The following is a 19642-nucleotide window of genomic DNA, read 5'->3' as shown; positions in this document are numbered from 1 at the left end:
ACAGAGTACCAATCTCAAGTTTATGCCCAAAACTCAAGAAAATAAGAGTGAGAAGAGAAAATTTAACCATACAAAAATACTAGCCAAAAGATAGAGGAAATCTCTGGTGCTTGCTATGCACAACTCTCTTTCTCACTCACACATTGTTCTCTCTTTTTTTTTTCCTCTTTCCTGCAGCTTCTCCTTTGCTGCCCTCTTTTTTTTTTTTTCCTTCCCGTCACGTCTTATGCCTAAAGCCATGCGGCCAGAGGAAAAAAAAAAAAGAGAGAGAGAGAGGACAGCCCTAATGGGTTTAATGGAAAGTGGGCTGGAAATCCAGCGGTCCCAAGTCTAAATGAACAGATGGGATGGAAAAGAGGCAACATTAGCATTTTTCAAGAACAAAATGTGCACATAGTAACGTAGAAAACAAGGATTTTATATCATAATACCTCTCAAAGAGAAATTGCTTGCTCCTGAATGTCTGCTGAACAAATTTTCACATAATCTTACGTTCATTGGTCACTCCATTTAGAGCAGGACTCCTATTTTTCCTGGACTATTTTCTGTTGGATCGATGAACGTGGGCAAGATAGGAAGTCAATGATTTGATGAAGCCAACGGCCGATACGTTTCATATTAATTTCTGCCAGGGCCCGCTAGCAATCACCAGCCACTATGCTTTCCTCCTGGTCGCTGTCATGATACGATCACCTTTCACCTTTAGAGGTTGGCCTCTTCCAATCAAAGAGCATGATTCTTTTCGGATCGTGCACAGTCCTCAATGATGACTACCTTCCTCATCCTCTTGGATTTCTAGACCCACAGAATTATAGTGTCATTTGGTGTGCCCACTCTATGGAAAATGTTTAGTTCAATACTTTCTCAAGCCTACTGGATATCTCTCATCACACATTATCCTTATGGGAACTCTTCATCACCAAGAGACACAGCCTCACACTTTAGACTTATCCCTTCTATCATTCTCAGGCAGTAATCATACATTCATACATTGAAATGGTCCATGGGAAGAAAAAAAAAGAGGCATGGTCCAGTTAGCAATAATTCTCATGAAAGATCTGATACACAGCCGACCATTGAACGTACGTGTCACTCGCCTGACAGGGCCGACATGATGCGAGGAGGGAGGTTATCGTGTCCCCAAATTATGATTCCATCATCTATCAGTTTCGATCGATCGTAACCCAGTTTTCTTCTTGGATTTATTGGCTCTGTCCCCCACTGGCACACCGGAACCAATTATAACCTCCCCCAAAACTACAGCAGCAAATAATACATTAGGGACGGCAAGGATGGCTACAGTTCAGGCAAGAGCAGGGTGGGGAAGGGCCTAGAAATACAGCACAAGCCTATGAAAGCTATAAAGAGCTTGATGAGCACAAGCATAACTGGCGTAGAACCTTTTTTTTTTGGGTACTTGTGTACAATATGACATTGGGAGTGCAACATCAACCAAATTAATGATGTGGTGACACCGTAGGACAGAATCCTGCGCGTGCACTTCGTGGTCCCTGTGCTGGTCCCCATAAGCTTAAGTTGATGGTGCAGTTCAAGGACCGCAGGGCCCTGACTAGATTTTTCGTAATCCACATGGAAAAGGATGACGTACGTACACAATGACCGTATGCTGGATCTGGTGACTGAGAATGAGAGGGGCCTACTAGTAGTGACTAGATTGAAAGGTTGTGGACTTGTTCTGCTTCACACCATGCTTAGTGTCGCCAGCCAACAGTGCTGGCAATCTAATCTATGTGGTTGTCTTTAATTGCATATGAAATCAGGCATGCTGCGACGTCATAATTTATAGGAGTGTCAAAATCCCACAATGGGCAGGCTGTAGTTATTATGGCTGTATGGCTATACTATCGCAGTCAGCCATGCCTATACTATTGCAGTCAGCCATACTATCTCAACTACCTTGTTAAATATCACAATTTGAAAGAGGGAGGGGTGGATGGCAACTCTTATAAAGTTTTAATTATTTTTATTTTTATTTTTATTTTGACGTTAGAAATTTGAAACTTTGAGGCCATGTTAGGTAAGCTAGTAGGACCGGACTGAATTTCTTGTTGGATTTGTAGATTGTGGCACCCATTTAAGCATCAATCATATCAATCCAATATCTCTTTAGCCTAAATCCTATGAAAAGACAAAAATAATCTTCATAAATCTATTTTTCTTTCAGAAGACCAATAAGTTCACACCCTAGAATCTAGATTGGGAATTGGATATGCTGTTAGAAGTTGTCGGTGGGGTAGACCGGCAGATTCGATTCTTGCAAAATATTTATGCAGGAATATCCAAACAAACCGTAAAAGAATTTATATTTCTAATATCTTTCTTTTTCATATTGAAAGCGAGGAAATAGACCTACTCATCTCTAGTAGCCTCTATAAAAAAAAAGGTAAATGTGTGCCTAATAATTTGTACCAAACAAATGTGCCTAATGATAAATCATTGCCATGTCCCCAAAATAAAAAGAAACAGGGTCAATTGGGATATCTGCTACGAAAGCATTTTTTGGGCAAGTGTGAGGAAGCATGAATGACTGAAATCTCTATCTGATCTGATAAATATTTTTTATATTAATTATATAACTTAATATATACGCATCCCCTTTGAAGAGTTGAACATCTGTTATTTGTCCCTCTCTTTTTTGGCACAATATTTCTCCTTCTCCTAAACAGAAAGAACTGAACTAATGCAGCATGCTCCCCATTTCACCAATCAATGAAAATAAGGTTGGCCTTCCTATCATACAAACACACACACACACACACACACGCACACACATACTTACATACATATATACATACATACATATATACATGCATACATATATACATACATACATACATACATACATACATACACACACACACACACACACACACACATAAATATATATACATATATACATACATATATACATACATACATATATATATATATACATATATATACATATACATATATAATATATATACATATATGAAGAGAAAATGAGGGCATATCAGATAACAGATCCCAGTCATGAATGCCCCTTATCTCATTTAACAACCTCCGATCATGCTTTCTCATATTCACGCGTCCAATACAGTTAGTCGCATGCGGACCTCTACAAAAGTGCAGTCGGAAAACCAAAAGAAACAGAAATATATAAGTAAAAATAGAGGAGCCACAAAAAAAAAAAGGAGGATCCTACCTCAAAAGGACTTCTCTGTTAAATATTAGCTAAAAAGAAAGAGGCATAAACATCAGAGACGGATCATCCTCTTCGGAATCTCTTAGACACTGGTCCTTAGACGCACAGAATCTAGTAAAGTGACTCGCTGCGCCTCTACAAATAGATGCCCCCTCTTATCTTAACATGTCAGTCCCTGATCATACCTCGCCTCAAAGGCTGAAACTAATACCTCACAGCTATGACTCGAGTTCCTTTTGCCAAACTAGTTGGTGCAATCCATGGAGGATGGAGATGGTGGTGGGATGGAACCAACAGTAGAGATGAGCTCGCAAGAGTAGCTCTCACGCTTTCCATACCACTACTTCTAATCCTGTGGTTATATACACTGAGACACAAAACTTGGAAGGGAACCTACCCTCTGCCACCAGGCCCTCGAGGTCTCCCTTTTGTTGGGAACCTTCCATTCCTCGGTCCTAACCTGCATCAATGCTTCTCGCAGTATGCTCGGACTTATGGACCCATCTTTAAGCTTCACTTAGGCAACAAACTGTTTGTTGTCGTGAGCTCACCATCCATAGCCAAGGAGGTCTACAGGGAGAACGACATCATCTTCTCCAACCACGACCAGCCCATTGCAGCAAGAGTCATATCATACAATGGTTCGAACTTGGTGAGATGCCCCTACGGTCCAACTTGGCGCATGCTTCGTCGAGTATTCGTCAACGAGCTTCTCAATAGCAGGATCCTCGATGCACGTTATAGCCTAAGGCGACTGGAGATTCGTCGAATGGTACGCAACCTGTACACGAAGAATGGCACAGCCATTAATGTGGGAGAGGTAGCATTTGCCACCACTCTTAATTTGCTGACAAGCATGCTTTGTGGTGGGGAGCTCGAGTGGGAAACCATGGGCACCGAGTTCCGCCGAGCGGTGGTGGAGACTGTGGAGCTCATGGGGAGACGTAATATTTCGGACTTCTTTCCGTTTCTGGCGTGGTTTGATCTGCAAGGCGTAGAGCGTGAGATCAAGGAGCGGGTGTCATGGTTGGACCGGGTTTACGAAGCCATGATCGAGGAAAGAGTGAGATTGGATGGTGCAGTGGGTGAGGGTGGTGAGAAGGGAGAAGAACGTAAGGATATCTTATCGATGCTACTGAGGATTAGGAATGATGGAGATGCTGAAGTGCCATTGACGGATGCCAACCTCAAGGGACTGATCACGGTATGCTTCGTTATCCATTGATGAGTTTTGATGCTTTGCACTTAAAATGCTTAGGTTTAGGCTGTATGTGTTTTGAACCATACAAGCATTTCAAAGAGACTTTCCAGCGACGTTCTATTAATGTTCGGGCCACATGCACTCGGCTTCTTCGATCGTACTTTTAGCAGCCTTGGGGTCTGCTTGGATCAATTGGCTGAAAATTTTATGAGATTTATGAATTGGGTCAGTACAACCAATTATAGATAGTGGTAGATCTTTTTTTTCTTCCTATAGAATCCCGGCTGGACCACTCTAAAATCATTCTTGGATACTTTTGTACAGATCTAGCTCAAGCCTGTAATCTTATTATCTATTTGATTGTATTAGCCCAATTCACAAATCCAATAAAATTTTCAGTCTATTCATCCATTTTCACTCCAATCCACCCCAACCTGCTAATGAATGGATTTGACATCAGTCCAAAGTTAGGCGGACGATGGCAGGTTTGGGTGATAGATTAAGGATTGCATGTAGATGGCTTCTTGAAACATCTGCCAATTGTTTGCTTCATTTTTCACTAAAATTTGCCTTACATAAGATTGCTTTTTGGTAATAGGAAAGAACTTAATTTTTCTACTTTTCTCCTTTGTGTCCATGTTAGGAAAAAGGCATTTTTGTGCAAAAGAGTGACCCGTAGATTAGGCTAATAAGAGGAATACGAAGGTGATATACTGCAAGTAGAGGCATAGTTGGATACCTAGGGTATTTTATGCAATACAGCATATGAGAACCTGAAAGTTTTTTATGTTGCGCACGTACCCCGTATTGAGGCACGCATCTAGTGGGACATGAACCACTGCTCTGTCAGCTATCAATGAGCTCAATTCTATGTTATCACACCGACCAGAGGGAAGTAGGACGTATTTGAAAAGTGTCAAATATATTACCCATTGTATGACTTCCTCCTTCCTTAGAGATATTCAGCACAGTCCCTTTCCTACGACCATTTTATTCAGCCTTCCTCTGTCCATGGAAATGTCAATCATTAATCGATATTACCTAAACCCAGGAAAAATGTAGTGAACTACATAGCGGCACGTAGGCACATCTCATCATGGCACTTATTGGTGATTTGGAAAGCAGGTCAAGTCGCAATATCCGCAAACCCAAGGACCACATTTCAGTTAGCCTAGCTTACCCTAGATGCTTTTCTAGTTGTTGATGTGTGCAAACTTATCTGCTGATCCTATTTAGACTTTCATGTTTTTGAAAAAGAATGGTGAAAGCGTCATGTATTCAAGTTATCCAAGTCACAAATAACACAACCAAGAAATGAATCCAGAACTCCCCCTCACATATGGAGCCCCCAGATATAGCTCTTTTATGTGTCCATCGTGGAAAGTTGTCGCTTGTGTTCAATTGTTTCGTAGAATGGTTGTTGAGTTGGAGTATTCCTCTCTCTCTCTCCCTCTCTCTCTATATAGATTCAGATTTTGTTGATTGAAATTTTTATTTATTTTTTTATGTTTATTTTATATATACTCTCTCGTCTGTCCATATAGTTACCATATACAAAATATATGTGGCTTTATATATATATATATATATATAGAGAGAGAGAGAGAGAGAGAGAGAGAGTTAGATTTGGCTATACTCGAATAGAGCTTCATTTAGATATGGTCAAATATAATGGAGGTCCTACATTGATAATTCGATTTGTTGAATGTAATCTATTATTTCTAAACCACTTATATATCAAAAATCATGTAATTTAGAGAACCCTAACTTATACATCAAGTAGTCAAAATTGGATAGCTTAAACAATATATGTGTGTGTGGAGACTAGGCTCAGATCGATTAGATTTAGCTCCAAATCTCGTTATGGCTCTCACCATTAAATCCACATACATGTGTGTGTGTGTGGAGACTAGGTTCAAATCGATCAGATTAACTCCAAATCCCGTTAGGGCTCCCACTATTGAATCCACATATATATATATATATGTGTGTGTGTGGAGAGTAGGCTCAGATCGATCAGATTTAGCTCCAAATCCTGTTAGGGCTCCCATCATTGAATTCACACAGATCTCCACATAGCAAATAGGAATGAAAGTGGATTGAATGATATCCTTGCGGATCCATTTTCGTACCTGAGTCTATCTGGATATAGATAAAAAATTGAGCATCCAACTAGTATTTATATTTGTTGCGGTCATGGGTCAAGTTGTCGAATAGCTCGGATTGTTGGCCTTAAAAAATGCTTCACGTAAGAGAAAAAGTTTCAATTCATATAAATCATACTCCCTCTTGACTCACAACCGATGTGGGACTAAAAATGCCCTTCCCCCCACAACATATATAACCCCCCAGTCAAAAGAGAGTATGTGTAGACAGGAGGCATTCTCTCGAATAGCTCGGATGGTTGGCTTATGCCTCCGCGTCCGCATACATAAGGTATTGTCTGCTTTGGCTCTGACCATCTTTGGGCTTCAGTAGGCCTATGACCATTTGGAGCCTCACGGTTTTATCTTTTAAAAAGCACCTTACGTAAGAGAGAATATTTCAATCCATATAAGCCATACTTCTTCTTAACTCACAACTGATGTGAGACTAAAAATGCCCTCCCCCATAACAGTATCTATTCCATATCCTTTAAAGAAAAATAGATATGGGTATAAATGGCCAACTATCTTATTTGTATTTGAATATTCAATTTCTTTTGTAATTCTATTTAATTTTATATAGCACTCATAAATTTTTATAGAAAAAATAATCATATTAGTATTCTTTCAACTTGATTTATTATCCACTTGGCAATATCTTTGATTATATGATTATAAAATTTAATTATCCGTCTTATATTCATATTTATATTCATACTTTTGATATTCGATTTATATTTATATCTATTTAAAACCAATATGGATATAAATTTTTACATTCGATTAACATCCATATACTTATTTGTATTCATCAAACCATACAAATATAAATATGGATAACCAATATTTGATCTGTATTCGATGTGATTTCAACCTTAGCGAAAAAATAAAAATTAAAGGTGCTTTTCTATAATTGGTTTGGGTTTGAAATTATTAAAAAAAAAAAGTAAACATGCCATTAATGTGGATGAAACTCGAGTTTGTATTTATTATATAGTATTTCTATTTATTCTATAAAATTATATTTATTCTAGAGTATTCCAATCTATTTTAGACTCGTTTGTGTTATTCCAGTAAGTTTTGCGTTTATATTGGTTATTGCAAGAAGGTGGAAAATGACATGTTTCATCCATATAAATGGCGAAGGCAATTTTCTATCTCCCCATAATAAACAACTATAATACAATAAAAATATAAACTCTGAATAAAATAAATATAAATTTTTTAAAAATAAATACAAATAGATCTACAATAAATAAAAATATTTTAAAATAAATATAAATTTTGTAGAATAAATAAAAATATTTTAAAATAAAGACAAACTTGAATCTCAACTTTTCGTGTGCTTAGGCTTTCATCCATCCGTACTAATGATATGTGCATTTTTATCTCATTCACATTAATCATCTGACTTTTTTATATTTTTTCAAATCCAAATAGATGGAAATAGCTATTAAAGATAAATTCAGTCGACATGAGCCTACTCTATTTCTCTATATAGGTAGATAGATACAGATAGTTAAATAAATATTATGTATGCGCGCGCATATATATATATATAGAGAGAGAGAGAGAGAGAGAGAGAGAGAGAGAATGACCAAATATATATTTAAAAAAAAAAACTAACAAAAAAAATCATGTTGAGCAGGACCTCTTGGTCGGAGGCACGAACACTACCTCCACTACAGTGGAGTGGGTCATGGCCGAGCTGATGCACCACCCCGACATCAACCGGAGAGCCCGGCAGGAGCTCGCTGCCGTGGTCGGCGGACCTGACGCGGCCGTCGAGGAGTCCCACGTCCCCAGGCTCAAGTATCTACGGGCAGTGATCAAAGAGGCGCTGCGGCTCCACCCGGTGGTACCGCTGCTGGTCCCCCGCGTCCCCTCCGAGCCCTGCGTCCTTGGCGGTGGGTACCTCATCCCCGCCGGGGCCCGCGTGGTGACCAACGTCTGGGCCATCCACACCGACCCGTGGCTCTGGGACTCCTCTGCCGAGTTCCGGCCAGAGAGGTTCTTAAACGAAGGCGGCGGCGGCGGCGGCGGCGCCGAGTTCCGGTACTTTCCCTTCGGGGCGGGCCGGAGGCGCTGCGCGGGGCTGGCGCTGGTGGAGAGGATGCTGCCTCTGCTGGTGGCGACGCTGCTGCACGCCTTCGAGTGGAGGGTGCCGGAGGGCGTGGAGTTGGATCTCTGCGAGAGGCCGGGGGTCACCATGACCAAGGAGAAGCCAGTGCTGGCTATTCCGACGCCCCGGTTTTCTAATCCGGATATCTATGGCTGATACAAGGGGGTGCTCTAGCTATATATATATATATATATATCACGTTAAATATTTTGCTTGATATATGGATACGTAGTCTGAAAATCTAAAAATCCATTTTCCCTAGTTAAGACCACTAGTTGTCAAATGGAAGCGGTTTATCTATCTATAAGTCTCAAATATAGTAAACTTAATTGTACCATGGACTGCTCAAAATAATGGAATGGATACCTAGTATTGATGGAGTGGATTGGAAATTGGTGGGGTGGAAAGTGGAAAAGAAGATTTGGCTGCTTCTTGGTGATCTTCCTTCAGCTTGGCTGGCTTCTTGAGTAAAATGGATGTCAAAGTAGTCGCGAGGTAACATGGAAGGGAGCAGAAATGGAACAGATGGCTTAGTTGGAATGCATGAGCCAACCGCAAGCATAAGAAGGACAATTTTCTCAGCCTTGTCGCGATGTTTTTGTTGATCTATAAATACATCCTCAACTTTTCTTTACAAAGCAGAGGCAATGCCCTACCGAAGTTGAACAAGAATACACCAGTAAATTGCAAGCTTCTCAGAACTCCAACAGCTCCCAAACAGAATTCCAAACCCTCGATCTCTAAATGAATTAGCCAACCAGCCATTTAAGCACTGCTCATTTTTAAATTGAAATTGCTTGTGAGAGAATCAAAACAAATAAACAATCTTGTCAGAGTCAGTTATAAAATATGCATGATACAATTGTAATTAAGGTTATGGTTCCAGTTGCCTGTCTGCAGTATGACGACACTGGGACAAGTAGTTCAAGCTCATACAAGATTAACAGCCCCAAAACTCGACTTCCAGAGTAGAATCCAAGAAGAGGTTCGCATGTCCGGATTGACACAAATTAGCGGCTGTAATAACTCCATGGTGAAATAGCTGAGGAATGCGGCGGGACATGCTATTTTACAGGACATTTTGCAGCATTAACCACTTAACCGCTTTGCAACAGAGGGGTCTTCTGCAGCCCCCACTGCCTCTGTATCAGGCCTCTGCACTTCATCACCATTTTTGGGAATTATCAATCCATATCCCCCCTCTTTTCTCTTGTACAAAATATTTACCTCACCTAGAGAAAACACACTTCCCTGAATTAGCCACACAAGCAAATTTAGAACCTAGCTCAAGCAAAAGCTGTACATGATCTTTTACCAGTTTCTTCATTTCTGAAACCATAGAAATCATGATCAACATTCTCCAACTGCTCCTTTGCCTCTTCAACCGTCAGTGGTGGCATATCGAAATATTTCGTACGCACAACCTGAAAATGTACAGTCCCAAACATTCAGTCCATAGGATGATCACAGTTAGAGAAGCCAATGGTTGAAGATAGACATCAGTGGCATTAAATCCACCATAAAACAGAGCCACTCATTTCTGCATGGCTAGGTACCTGAGCAATAAAATCATTAACTCTATGACTCTTCCTATAATGGATTTAATGCAAATACGGTCTGCAAACTAATCCAGGACAAAGCATCTGCTCAAGATATTTCAGTTTTTATGATTTGCTCAACAAAATGGGGATCCAAAACAGAGATTCACCTGCGTTGTTTAACTTGTTTCAACTAGTTTTATCAGAAACAAAAGTATATGGTTTGCACTGGTTCCAGTAATGTCTATTGCTAGTTACTGTACATAATTTCACATCCTTATGTTTTGCATCCAACAGTTCGTATCCTTAACACACACAGATACAAATATAAACAATGATATCCCAATTTACTTATGATCGACACACATGCTCAGACAATGTTACATTTTTTATCCTACACATTATTTTTCACGAACCGTACATGTGTATCATTTGTATGATTGAGGGGAAATCCAAACCATGCATCTTGGCTCCAAAACAATTGGAGCAACCAATTAGAACCAATTCAAAAATGGTACAGGATTCCAAATAAAGAACACCGAAGCAACAGCCTCACTGATTGACAGCAAGACACCTCAATTAACATGACGAGGCCACCTTGCCTTCCAAGGTAGTATGTTATTCACCTTAATGACTGGAATCACTTCTCTGAATCATCCAGTTACAACCAGTGAATAGTTTAATGACCCAGATGACCTTACTTAAATAAAGTCTGAGTATGAGTGCTTTAAGTCATTTTAAATGGCCATGTCTCCCTTTCAACACTCAGTAGTGATTTATGAAGTTGCTATTATTCCCAGAACATAGGAGGTCTGGCCCACTTTCAAATGAGGATTTTTGGTCATTTCACTACTGTCTCTTACTCTTGAAAAAGTGAACTATCTGATCTTAAAATGTAGTCGATAACTAGGTGCCGGTGGTTAAGGATCCCTGCAAGCTTCACACAAAGAGCTCAGATATGTCACCAATTAAGGACTCGTTTTGATACAATTACTCTACAGATAAGGAGCTTTTTTCTCCATGGATCATGGATGGTGCTAAATAGTCCAACTTAGAACACTGTAAGATCTTTCAAGTCGAGAAAATCTTCCATTAGTCAGCATGATATCATATAAAGGGTTGAAATCTACACGTGTCTTGACAGAATCCATCAACAGGTTTGGTCTTCACATTAATGGAGGAACTCCAGAGCAGAGACAAAGTTCTCACTTCCCTTGCTCCTCTACACATAACAAAGGATAACCTCAACTTCAGAGCACATTAAGCTCTGGTCTCTCACAAAGTGCCACAAAAATACTGCAGCATTTTTTTTCCAGGTCTTCTCCACCTATCTTTCATCCATCTGAAGTCCCTCTTCACATAGCTTTGTCCTGTTCATCTTTTGATGCCCTTTGCATTGCAGAGGCTCTTTCTATTCATCACATGTTTCTGACACGGTTTATATCGGATTGCTTTTGTAGTCTATATTGCTCTCAGAATCCTAGAGACTTTTCATCTTTCCCTGGTGCTTCAATGCCTTTCTCCACATTATGAGTACACATATCATCTTACCTGAAGATACTCAAGCTCCAAAGAGTGAACCAAAGAAATATGACCAAAGGTTTCATACCTAAATAATTTGATATGCTTTCCATTTCCTCTTAATTTTCATAGTTTTCTTTCATTTCGGACTATAACTAAGATCGACCTTGAAGGAAGCCACTCACAACTCTGGCTCATTGATAGATATTGCCATGTGTCAATACATCAATCAGAGTAAGCAAGCATTTTCAAAAAATGCTAGTGAATAAGACGATGGAAGTAGTCTCTTCATCTGCACAATTACAATTACACTTCCTATATAACAATTTTTGTCTACATTGTCATGGGTCAATATCTTTCTGTTACAACAGTACGTACTACAGCATGGACATTTCAACATGGGGAGGTTGGTAAATCCAGAGATTTTCAGTTTTAGCCAAAAATGAAAATCTTCTGCACGACCAAATTGCTTTTTGTCAATATTGGGTGGAAACATGCTCTCTTTTGAAGTTTCAACTAGTCTTGGCCAGTTTTAGTCAATTTTAGCCGAATCTTAGCAAGTTCAACAAATTAAAGCTAATGGCCTGATTTAAGTTTATCTCTTGATTTCTTTGAATTGAACTTGGGTGATAAAATCCTCAAAATCCTCTAAGAAGCATTTTCTTAACAATACGATTAAAGTGTATGAGATTTCATGAGATTTCAGTTGGTTTAAACAGAAGTAATAGGTTCCAAAAAATTCAGAAGAAAACATAAATTTTTATAACACTTGCTATATACTAATAATTTGGATTTGTAGAAACAAAACAAGACCTTATAGACAGGGTATTTTAAAACAAGCAAAATTCATGAATTAGGAGATAAATTCTTCTAAGCATTAGTGAAAAGCCATGTAGACATGCAAGCATATATCTTTGATGTAGGACAGCCTGTGGAAGAAAGGAACGTGTAAGGGTTTATAATAGGGCTGGAACCTAAAGGTGCTGGAACTCATTCCTCAAAAAAGAAAAAAAAAAAAAGGTGCTGGAACTTCACATCAAGACCTGAGTTTTCAATAAAACTGAACCAGCACAGTCATCTTTTTGAAGAAAATAGTTAATGGACAACTAGTATCTAACCTAGGCTTTAGGATTCTAGGGCTTAAATTGAGTTGCGAAGGGTTTATGCAATTGAATAACCAAAATCAAGTGTTTGCTTTAATTTTCAGAGAAAATCTGATTTTCCTTTAATAATACAAGAGACCTAGTGAAACAAAAAAACCAATAAGAATGAAAAATAAGGAAGCAGAAATAGACGTGAAAGAAACAAGGAAGAACTAAGAGTAAATAGATTATCATTAATGGAACAAAGACAAACATAAAAGATCATGCCTAGACTTAGATGGTGTTTGGTTGTGGAATAAGTAGGGGGATATACCCCAAAATTTTTGCCAAACACTAAAGAGTTGGGGCTTATACCATGGTGGGGGATATCCCTCGATACAGTATAAGTCCATTCCACCAAAATGATGGAACAAACTTACACCATGGAATGGGCTTGTCCCTATTTCCTTCAATGACCATTTTTCCCTAATCCATTCTATAACACTCGAAAAAGCGATAGAGCAACTTGGCCTTCATGATAAGAGTTCAATGTGAATTAGATACCGCTTATTATCTCCACATTTATCCTGCACTTATTCCTCAACCAAACAACAAAACATGCACATTCCATCAAATAGGCCTACTCCTTCAACAGTGCAAGGGATATCCTCCCCCGCCCCGCCCCCCCCTCAAAAAAAAACAAAAAAAAGCCTCTTATTCTGCAACCAAACACTACCTTAAATTTGAAGGGAAATAAAGAAAACAGAATCGGATGTAAAAGAAAAACAAAAATGAAATCAAAACATGGAATTTCTAAACAAGAATAAGGGGGGAAAACAATACAGGATTCACTCTAGAACTTAGGAATCGCACCTAGGGTTTGAAGGCCTCAGAGGCTCACACCTTCATTGTGGAATTGCACCACATGAGTAAAACAAAAGCAGTTTCATTCTTTTTCATTCATATTCTGCATAAAACTTAACTACATAACCAACTCTCATATTTAAAGCAAAAGGAAAAGATAAAGACATTTCAACTCCCTAAAGCACCCCTCATAATATATTACCGTTCATGGCTACTTTAGCAAAAAGTACCGCATGAACGGTATTGCTGCAGTAACTAGCTCATCAAGTTATTAAAGCAAAACATAAGAGCTTTAAATCTTCCCCTTGATTTTAATTGACCTATTACAAACAAAAAACACACAAAATTTAAAAAATACAGATCATCACAAGTAAAACTAAATTCTAAGAAAAATCCCCAAGTCGTGATGCTTTCTGATATTGGATCTCCATCAATCTTGGTGCATAAATGTTCTCCATTAATAATATTTGTTGTTTAGAAAGGTGCTGAATTCTATTTCCCTACCTTGCATTACTTCCAATCAAGGTTTCAAGAACTGGTACCGAGACCCGTATCGGTTCCTGATCAGTACGATGCCGTACCGTACCGATGATAAAAAAATCAAAAAAATCATATCTAGCAACATTATAAAAAAAAAAAAGAAAAAGAAAAAATTGGGCCGAATCGTACCGAACCAACCGAAACCATCCGATTTCGGGCGGTTCGACCTTGAACCGTACCCAACCGACAGGTACGGTGCAGTTCGGGATGTATTCTGAAAAATCGGCCTGAATCGGATTGGTTCCCCACGGGTGCGGTACGGTACCGGATATATCGGCCGGTTCGGGCCGGTACGAAATATCATGCTTCCAATAATTTTCTACTCTCTCAAATTTATATTTTTAATATTTGTCATGACATGAAGGAATTCAAACTACTTATACTATCACACAGTAATATAACACAGAGGATTCCAACAAAACTATATGTTTTACATTATCATTCAGTATAATCTCTCAACTCATTTTATTTTTCTCTATTTTCTATTCCTATTTCTTGAAATATTTTGGAAGAAATTTAGAATCAAACCATTAATTGTGAAAAGCATTGAAAGTACTCAAACCAAAATATTAAGCTCAGCAAACCAAATTCCCAGACCTTGGTTAAATTTAGATTCACAATAAACAAATGGCACCACCAGTCGCAACAATATTATTGGAGAAACTAACTTGAGAAAACATTTTGCCTTGCACTTCCACAAGTACTTATTCTCCCTCAACCGATATCTTAGCACCACACAAGCAAGATAAGAAGAAATGGGCTCCAAATCTATCATCCCTAAGGTTTCTCCTGGTGTTATGGATATCACTCCAACCTAATAATCCTCCAATTTGATGTACAAAATAAAGCTATGGCAATGCCAAATAGTTATTTTAATGGAGAATACTCATTTATCCTCTCCAAAACACTTCCCAAAAGTCACTTCGTAAGCTTCCCAACATAGTAAGCATATAAGGTAAACTTGAAGTCCCTTTGTCATGCTTCCCAATACCTGTTAAATGCAGTTATCTAGATCATGGTAGTATTCACCTTTCTACTACATCAAATTACTGATATTTAATGATTATTATTTAGAATCCTCCAAACATGCATAACAGAGTAGTTTTTTTGTTCTATTCTCCTGTATGGGTTCATAATTTCATCATCATTTTTGTCCGACTCAATTGAGATAACATTATTATCATGACATATGTCTTGGGTGTCTCTTCGGGTTTAAAAAGCATTGCCTGAAACACAAACTATGAGCATGCTTGCACAACTCCACTTTGCTTAGCAATGCCAACCTCCTCATGCAATGTGTGTGCACCATTTACAGAACAATACAATTATTGCACAAGATCCAAGCCTGAGTTCTTTTTTCTCCACCCCTTTACTTTCTTATTTCTTCCTTATAATGGAAAACAAAAGTTACTTGCTCCATTCTAGGACACTTCTAGGAAACCCCTATCCTTTTTTCGGCGGTATGATTATCTCTACCATTAACCAAGTCCCACATGCCAATTGGAGCATAAATTTTTCCCAGTGATGCCTCCTTGAACCATGGATAAACCACCACTCAGCACAAATGAAACAACACACTACATATTCCGCGAATGCCTTAGCAGCATGTGGCACTAGCACAATACCAGCTACTTGCTGGTGCTTGGCACGTCATGGTCATGGCGCGAGTGTTTATCAAGAACTAACATGGTATATAGCATGGTAGCAGCAAGCTCACAAGTCATACAATACCTTAATCCTTGCCTTGGATTAAAGGTGTTTTGAGAAGACAAACACGTGAACTTTTAGATTGCTTGCAAAAGCTTCATCATGTTTAAAAAAGATAAAAATATGTGTCTATTTATCTTCAAGGCTTGCGAAGAAGGAAATTTCATTTAAGCCGAGTCCCCTTTCATAGCCCTATTTGAGAAAACATGTCATTGTTATGTTGGCTTTTTTCCCTCTATGGTTTTGTTAAACTAGCTAGTTTTACCATGCAACCACCTCTTGATTGTATGGATGAGACATTTTTCCCTCGTTTTGGTGTCTATCTTTAGATACCATACATAGCAGATTTTCCCATATTCTCATGTCCATTTGTGCATGAGAATAGCCCCTAGATGGCCAAAAGTGTGAGCAGGTCCATTTGAGTGGTTAGACAACTCCTACGTGCCATGCCTTCTCTTTTTCATGTAACGATGCAGAATAGAACACCTTGCTTTCTTTACATAAATTTTGGTTCATGTCTATTGATGATGGAACCTCTGATGTTGACTAAATCATCGATCAATGATCCACATATGATGATTTTCATATTGGTCCTAAGCTGATTTTCCTTACAACTGATGGACCCATGAGGCTGGAATATCCAATGAGAAGCAAGATTTACCCTTTTTTGTTCCATCACATCTATTGAAAGCACAAATTTTATGAATAGTGGTACTACCACTACTAAAGAAACACCTCTACCTTATTCACTTTGGTCTGATAAAGTATGAAGAGAGAGTGGGACCAAGTCACATGAGTCAGGTAAGTGGTCTACTTCCAAGAACACAACTTGATAAATTGATCAAAATAACTTATGCATTTGGCTCCCACTTTCAAAAAGTGGCTTTAGCTTGTATAAATGTTTTTGTAATTTTTCATCCATTGAAAGTGAGCACGCTTGAATCTTATATAAATATTTCTTTATTTTGACCATGGTTGAACCTAGAACAAAGGTTTAGCCACCCTTCACAAAGTCTGCTCATGGTTGAGTATGCTTAGCCAACCCACTCTTGTAACTTCATAAGTTCATGCCTGCCGAACATGTAACTAGAACTCACCCTAACGAACTCACTTCCTCTAGAATTACTTCCAATCCACTTACAGACCACCCAAAAACAACCCTCATCAAATTTGACAAGCAGTCACTTAATTTGAGGCATGCTATTAATGCCGGTAAAATTAAATTTGACCAGTGTAGTGGTGGTTTACTCTTAAGATATAATTAAATTGTTCAGAACTTTTTTAAAAGTGCACATCTCAAGTTCAAACATGACAAAACTTAGCACAATTGTTGAAGCATCTGCAAAAGAAAACCCCAGAACATGGGCTTCTAATGAACTTCAAAGCCTCATAACTGTCTCATACACAACAGGCTCCACTTCTAATAAAATTCTTTTAACCTAATCAATTGGATCCAACCAAAAACCCACAATAAGATTCGATGATTAACTTGCCTAGCTCTCTCATGCAGACACATGCTTGCACTTTTTAAAGTGAGAAAGCCTTTCCCATGGATGGATGGATCAGATGACTGATATCCTTCTGAGAATATGCAATAGCAATTGTGAGTGATTGTGATTGGCATTTTGAATTACGCAGTCAAACACTGAATTTATTTGGAAGTCCATCATCCAATAGATATATTATAAAGAACAAACATAATCTAGTAATTGAGTGTTATTTGGATAATAAGATATAGAAGCACTTATCGACATGAAGATGGGCCAATAAAGAGTTTAGTGTTGCCATGGGTCCTCATACGAGATTGTTCAGGCCCAATAGATTGGATTAAGAGATATTTAGTGTCTGGATCCCATTCTGTGAGTATTTCACATTGGGACTTCTTAGTTTCATGACAAGCCTGTAAGTTGAACTTCCTTGGGTACAAGCTCCAGCCATAGAATACTATAAAGCAGTTCCCTGTATCTTAGGTGAAGATCATTCCTAAATTGTTTGCATCAGGACAACACAAGTTATATTATAATTGAAGTGTAGCCCAAAGCATGCCTCAAATTGCTTGGTATTTTGATCTTTATACATTTTCAGACTATCAAATAACATTAATAGATTAGTTAAAGACATTTTTGCCTTTTCTGTAATCATTTTTTAGCACAAAACCTGAACCAACTTCATCTACTGAAAGCCTAAGTTCTTTAAAAAAATAAATAAACAAAATTAAAAAAGCACATCATAGATGTCGTCTAGGTGATCTACCAATCTACCTCCTAGCATTCTTATGTGTTTAAGCGTGTGAGAAAGATTGAGAGATAAAGCAGGTCTGTTTATGGGATTTCTGTTAGTTCCCCTCTCTCTTCATATTCACTAACTTCAAATAAAGAGCAGACAAAAGATGGTGGCAAGAGGAAAAAATGCTGCCAACACCTCAGAAGAGCCCCGGACCCTTAATTGATAGTTAACATAGTGACAATATTTGCACCAAAGAATAGAGTACACGAGAAATATGGAATGAATCTGATTTGAATATGAGATGACATATATTAGAAAGTGTTGAGGTCTATTGCCCAGTCGTACCGACCCCATCTCCTCCACCCAGCGTGAGGTATTGTCCGCTCTAGAACGGGGCTCGGGCCTTTGATCCGGTCAGCACCCCGCCCCGCACGGTTTTGCTCCGCAAAAGGCGCCTCACGTGAGAGAGGGGGAGTGGTAGTACTTAAGCAGTAGAGTCTCTTGATTGTATCCGGTATGGAACTTTTGGGCTCAATGCCCCCGATGCCCATCCCACAACAGAGCCCCAGCAAGGGAGTCTACTGCTGCAGGTAGGGGACGGGTTCCCACAGAAGGCGCCAATTGTTGAGGTCTATTGCCCAGTCGTACCGACCCCATCTCCTCCACCCAGCGTGAGGTATTGTCCGCTCTGGAACGGGGCCCGGGCCTTTGACCCGGTCAGCACCCCGCACCGCACGGTTTTGCCCCGCAAAAGGCGCCTCACGTGGGAGAGGGGGAGTGGTAGTACTTAAGCAGTAGAGTCCCTTGATTGTATCCGGTATGGGACTTTCGGGCTCAATGCCCCAGATGCCCATCCCACAACATGAAAGAAAATTTTACCCAAATTACACTCTTTCACCACCATGAATTGAAACTTATCTTTTTTTTTTTTTTTTTTTTGATGCATGCAGATGATCACACCGCACCTGATGTGAGAGTAGTCTAAAAAAAATCAAAATATAAAAAATCCTGTAAAATCGATGAATAATCCTCATCCACTCAATTTTCAAAATACTCTGCTACAGGCGACCAAACTTATTGTTGAGGTCTACTGTCCAGTCGTACACACCCCATCTCCTCCACCCAACGTGAAGTATTGTCCGCTCTGGAACAGGGCCCAGGCCTTTGACCCAGTCAGCACCCCGTCCCTCACGGTTTTGCCCCGCAAAAGGCGCCTCACATGGGAGAGGGGGAGTGGTAGTACTTAAGCAGTAGAGTCCCTTGATTATATCCGGTATGGGACTTTCGGGCTCAATGCTCCCGATGCCCATCCCACAACAGAGCTCCCCAGCAAGAGAGTCTACTGCTGCAGGTAGGAGACGGGTTCCCACAGATGGTGCCAATTGTTGAGGTCTACTGCCCAATCGTACACACCCCATCTCCTCCACCCAACGTGAAGTATTGTCCGTTCTAGAACGGGGCCCATGCCTTTGACCCAGTCAGCACCCCGCCC

At 39.3% G+C, this 19642-nt stretch overlaps 2 protein-coding genes across 2 annotated transcripts in view; one reads left to right on the top strand and one right to left on the bottom strand.

Annotated features, from left to right (window-relative positions):
- The first annotated feature begins 3340 nt into the window (after window positions 1-3340).
- Window positions 3341-9064, top strand: LOC105054386 (flavonoid 3'-monooxygenase CYP75B137). The gene is made up of 2 exons (XM_010935871.4): window positions 3341-4409; window positions 8199-9064. Exons 1-2 carry the CDS (start codon window positions 3426-3428, stop codon window positions 8826-8828), a joined length of 1614 nt encoding a protein of 537 aa, XP_010934173.2. The 5' UTR covers window positions 3341-3425; the 3' UTR covers window positions 8829-9064.
- A 448-nt stretch (window positions 9065-9512) lies between these two features.
- The window catches only part of LOC105054276 (ribosome-binding factor PSRP1, chloroplastic), an 11369-nt gene continuing 1239 nt past the window's right edge, over window positions 9513-19642 (bottom strand). Inside the window, exons 4-5 of the mRNA XM_010935768.4 lie at window positions 9988-10096; window positions 9513-9904 (exon numbers count right to left, since the gene is read on the bottom strand). Of these exons, the coding sequence (XP_010934070.3) occupies window positions 9762-9904; window positions 9988-10096 (252 nt within the window). The 3' untranslated portion in view covers window positions 9513-9761. The remainder of the gene's footprint in view (window positions 9905-9987; window positions 10097-19642) is intronic.

The sequence above is a fragment of the Elaeis guineensis genome, chromosome 11 (assembly GCF_000442705.2).
Source record: "Elaeis guineensis isolate ETL-2024a chromosome 11, EG11, whole genome shotgun sequence".
Lineage (NCBI taxonomy): Eukaryota > Viridiplantae > Streptophyta > Magnoliopsida > Arecales > Arecaceae > Elaeis > Elaeis guineensis.
This window is presented reverse-complemented; position numbering and strand designations above follow the sequence as displayed.